Source organism: Octodon degus, unplaced genomic scaffold (assembly GCF_000260255.1).
Source record: "Octodon degus isolate 3935 unplaced genomic scaffold, OctDeg1.0 scaffold00140, whole genome shotgun sequence".
In the NCBI taxonomy this organism is placed as follows: Eukaryota; Metazoa; Chordata; class Mammalia; order Rodentia; family Octodontidae; genus Octodon; species Octodon degus.
In genome coordinates this window covers 3,218,009-3,223,478 of record NW_004524716.1, presented here as the reverse complement: position 1 = coordinate 3,223,478, position 5,470 = coordinate 3,218,009, and the positions used below count along the sequence as shown (strand labels likewise).

Sequence of the window (5,470 nt, the reverse complement as noted above, 5' to 3'; positions counted from 1 at the left end):
GGTTGAGTGTGTCCATAGGGGATTCAGTGTCTTCTAATCTATTCCATTGATCCTCAGGTCTATTTTGATGCCAATACCATGCTGATTTTATCACAGTAGTCTAGGCATGTTCTTATATCAACCTATAATATTTATTTCCTCATCTTTGCCTGATTTTTCTGTGTCAAGACTCAATGTAGTTCTTTGAGAATTAATTTTTTGTTACTTTCCCCAAGACCGATTTAGAAATTCCTTTCCTGATTCCTGTAACATTGTTGTCCTATTACTGATACTACTCTGGTGTGGTTGTGTGTCTTCCAGTGTAGGTACTCAGTTTCTTGAAGGTAAATTCCATCATCTCTGTATACTCAAGACTTACAGTTTTTGGTGTTCAGCAAAATTTATTGAATTAATAAACTTATTATATAATCTCAATAACAACTTGAAAGACATGCTATTATATTTGGTATATAATACAAGCTTGTTTATGGATTCCTCATTGAATATATGCTCAAGCAATCATGAATTAAATACCAGAAACAGCAATCTAAGCTGTTAGTAGCTAATAGTAGCAACTAACATGTAAGCTAATAGTAGTGGATAAGTGCTAAGATGCCGTATTTAACTTTTTATATCTGTAATTAAAAAAATTTTTGTTTTAGGTATCACTACTGTTGCTCCAAAGCACTGAGAAAGAAAATAAAATGAAAGAGTTAACATTTCTTCTAGAAGAATCCAGAGATAAAGTTAATCACTTAGAGGAAAAGACAAGTAAGAATTTATATAAGAAAATGTACTAATGTATCTTATGTGTTTCTCTTGTTCTAAATTTTGGCTTTCATTATAAGTTTGTTGTAATACTTGCTAGTAATCCTCAGCCTAGGTTGGATCAGTTGGAGGGAAGCATAATAGAATCATGGAATATTTTGAAAGTCATTGAAAAATGTAATGAATATTTATATTTTTAAAAGTTTATTATAGTAAGACATGAAAGAGAACTTCCAGAAGTTTTTAAAAAAGTGACAAGGGTAGTGGAATAAATATTTGCAGGAAGGGGCAATATTTTGGGTGTATAATGGTGATTACACATTTAAAAAATTTACATACATCCTCTAGTTTTTGATCATCCCTCGTATACTCATCTTTTAAAAATTTTCTGAATTAAACATGATTTCTCAGTCTTTAACCTTCTTGGAATGTTCAGCATGTGCTTTAAAAAGGTAAAGATCTGTATCTTCTTTGTTCAGTGATGCATTTCAAATGCCTAGAACAGTGCCTAAAGCCTATGAAGTACTGAACAAAGATTTTATAAATTAATCCTGTGGGTACAATGTGAAAGAAGTTAGAGCAAAATGTTTTGAAATGCACTAGGAAAAAAAAAACTTTATATCTGAGATGATTGGTGGTTCCTTAGCCAGTGAATTTGAGGATGCCACATTGGAAGAATAAATGGCTTGTGTAAGATATGCTTGTGTAAGTTGTGGAAATGTGAAATTTAGGGTATATTTAGTAAACTGAGAAGTCAAGTAGCTAAGACTGTAAAAGATGTTTGAATCCATTTATAAAGGACCTAAAATGTCATGGTGTGTTTAGCTTATTGAATATTTTAAAATTTGTTCAGGTGACCTGACATTTGTAAGGTATATAGTATATAGTAAGACCTTCTAGATCTCTATGTGGTCCAGAAAAATCCACATTTGTGATCCTATGGAAAAATTACTGGAATTCTAGCAAGTTAATTCTAGTCTACCACTGCTAGTGCAATGCATGGTGAGAATAAAGACACTAAGGCATATATGTAATTGTGGGGTGTCAAGGGGTCCTAAGTCTAGCTAATATAATGGCTAATTGGAACAAAGGCCTCAACACAGGGCCAAACCTAGGTTATTAATTCATGAAGAGGAGAATAGTTTGTGGATGAGTGACAGAGTGGTGGGAAATACAGTGAGTGTCCTGAGGTGGGCTAAGTAGGAGGCCTGAAATACCCCTTCAATATGCAGAGAGAAATATATATGTAAATAACAGAGTTACAGGTAGAAACTCATGTTTTGGGGTTGGTGCTTTTGCTTTGGTGTATAACCTGATATGCCCTGAGAGATCATAGCCTCTTATTTCAAGGCTCAGTCTGAGCCCAACATGGCGCTGTCATTCAGCTTACAAATATTTCTTAAAAGCTACAGATAGGGCAACACTGATCTGTTGCTTCGCTTCAGAAACTGTACTTCAGTCCCTCCCCTACACTCATTTGCATTGCTAAAAGCCAGTTGAGGGGATGAAAACAAAACTTAGCCAGCTATACACTTATCAGTATACAGAAATAGGGCCAGATTTAGCCAAGGTGGAGATAATTGCTCTTTCAAGGGAGTCACAAGTGGTCCTCCACAATATGTTACTTTGTGAAACACGGTGTACCTTCCAAGACTTCATAGGGATCTTGCAGCATTTGTTCTTCAAACCACTCTTGTCCTCACATGGCAAATAATTATCTGGTTCTTGCTAACATATGCTTGCGAATTTCATTTTACTACTGTTCCTGTATTCTAGTCCAGATATAGTAAAATTGTTTTTTTCCTGCTACATTTTGTGTTCATATTGCACTTCATGCTTGTAACTATTTCCTTTAAAATGAACTTCCCACCTCATACCTGCTTCCTAAATACTGATAAGTCTTCTTCATACTTTGGTACTAGAAATTGAAACCAGGGCTTTGGATCCAAGCTATATCCTTAGCCCTTTTAAATATTATTATTATTATTTTTTAAAGCAGCGCCTTAGTAAGTTGCTGAGTTGTCTAGGCCAGGCTCAAATTTGAAATCCTCCTGTCTCAGTCTTCCAAAATTCTGGGATTCCAGTGTGTGCCACCAGGCTTGGCCTTTTTTCACTCTTAATAATGGCTTAAGCATTATTCCTCTATTTTCCGTGACAGTGTCTCAAGGGCAGGGGCTGTGTCTCTTTAAATATCTGTGTACCTCTGATGCTTAGTTGATTGCTTTGTTCCTTTAAGTTTTTTTTTGTGGGGAGGAGGTGGCGTTTTTTGGGACAGGGTCTCTCTGTGCCATTCAGGCTGGCCTTGAACTCACTATATAGCTTTGCAGCCCATGTTGGCCCCCATACTCCTAGCAGTCTCTCTTGTCTCAGCCTCTGGGGTACTGGGATTACAGGTATGTACTGTCATGCCTGGCATACTGCTTTGTGTATGAGTTCAATAGGTGTCTGGATATTTAATGTTATAAACTAGAACCAACTTATTGATAATTAATGGGTATAATTCTTTGCTATAGACTGGTCACTGAAATGTTTTCATATCGGGGCCGGGGAGATGGCTCAGTGGAATAAGCACTTCCTTGGCAAGTGCAAGGGCCTGAGTTCAATCCCTGGTTCCACCAAAAAAAAAAAAAAAAAAGTTCATATAAATTACTTTTCATTATATCCAGATGTATCTTCCATTTGTTTTTCTATTTCAGTTTGGATATTTTCTGTTGACCAGTCATTTAATTTGGCCTTTGCTGTCTTTTTTTTTTTTTTTCTTGCTGTCTTTAATTTGCTTTAAAGTTACCTACAAAATTCTTGTCTTTAATCTCATATTATTTCCTCTTAAAATTTTCATTTGGGTTTTAAGTTTCCAATTCTCTGGCTATCTCATCTTGAAAAAATTGTGTTTTTTATCTTTTTAAAAATACATTAATCATTAGTGTTTTTTGTAGATATTTTCTGTCTACTTCATTGACTTCAAGGTTTGTTTATATTGTTTCTTTTAAAACTGGTAAAATACACATAACAAAATTTACTATTTTAATTGTATCTCAGTGTATAGATCATTCATATTAATTTCATGTCATTTTACATTCATCACTACCATACATCATCAGAGCAGCTTTTATGAAATGGAAACTATCAGCAAAATATTAAGTCTCTGCTGCTTTCATTGTCCTGCTGTCTGGCAACCTTCCTTCCACTCTTTTCTTTCCTTCTCTTTTTCTCTTTCTCTCTCTACTCCTGTCACCTTTTTTCTTTCTGTTTTTCTTTTTTGTTTGATCGTTAAATCTTTCTTTTTTGGTATCTCAAGGACTTTTTAAAAATTGAATTCCATATATTGCCCTTAGGACATTTCAACTCTGCAGTGTCCCTAAAAGTTTCATATTCAGAAGTAGGATCTGGTCAAAAGAGTTGGACCACTAGGAGTATGACTAAGAAGGGTGTGTTCTTGTCTCTGGCTCCTCCTTTTTTGTTTTCTGGCTGCCATAAAGTTTTTTTTTTTTTTTTTTTTTGTCTTTTTGCCATTCTTTCTCTACCTTGGAGCCAGTTATAGATGTCAGGTACTTTTATTTTTATTTATTGTTTTAGATGTCAGGTACTTTTATGACTACAAGAAAGCTAATACACAATTGGCATTAGGATATTGGAGTGGGGACATTGCTGTGACTACACCTTGAACTGATTTGCAAAAGTTTGGTGATTCTAGAGAGTTAGGTGACCAGAGAAACTTAGTGTTGTGACCAATTTTCTTAGTCATTCCTTGTTTTTAATTATTTGTTATAGGGTCTTGCTACACAGTTCATACTCCTAGTGATCTTCCTTTCTCAGCCTACCCATTGCTGGGATTATAGGTTTGTGCTACCACACCCAGTTTTGGAGCTGGCATGGCACACCCTGGGTTCTGGGACTGGCATGGCATGTAATACTGGGGATTGAATTTGGTAATTGCACTTGCTTGCCAGGCAGGTGCTTAGACTTCTGAACTATCTCCCCAGCCCTCTTAGTTACTGGTTCTTTTTTTTTTTTTTTTCCATTTATGTATTTGGTACAGGGTCTCACAACACATCTTAGACTCATAGTAATCCTCCTGTTTTCAGCCTTCCCAGTGCTGGGATTACAGGTGTGTGCCACCACACCTGGACTCAGTGGCTGGCTCTGTGTGCTCTGGGGGTGGGGCCAGCGTGGCATACAGAACTGGGGATTGAACCCTGGTTCCTCTTTGAGAAATCAGGAGCAAAAAGTCATTGACTATCAAGGAAGAACCTGTAAAGTTGTGGCAGAAGAAGAGTATGATTGCTGAAATTAGTATTAAAAGAAAGCCAGATGTTTTGCATCGGAATAATAGAAAAGGTAGCTTGAAGGCATATTGAAGTGTGCTTTCCAGACTCAGTGGTGTAAAACAGTAAAGGTAAATAAATGCCTTTAAGACCTTTGCTTTGAGAAGAGAGTGCTAGGGCACTCTGCTTGAGAAGGGCCATTGGGGAATTGGTTCATTGGAATTCATTTCACAATGTTTAGCTATCACTTGGAGGATGCAAAGGGGCCCACCTCCTACTTTCAATGCCAGGAGACCTTAGCATTGTTCATGTATATGAACAGTGACATACAGAATGCAAACCTTGTGGGGTTGGGCAAACTTCTCCTCAAATTTCTTTTTTTAGAAATGTGTTTAGTACAGGGTCTGCAGAGGTTCACTACACAGATTGAACTCATAGTGATTATCCTGTTTTCAGCC

General features: G+C 36.4%; 1 protein-coding gene across 1 annotated transcript in view; it reads left to right on the top strand.

Moving 5' to 3' along the window:
* Sycp1 (synaptonemal complex protein 1) overlaps positions 1-5,470 on the top strand; it is a 154,773-nt gene that overhangs the window by 26,303 nt on the left and 123,000 nt on the right. The window contains 1 exon segment of the mRNA XM_004648982.2: positions 642-750. Within this exon segment, the coding sequence (XP_004649039.1) occupies positions 642-750 (109 nt within the window).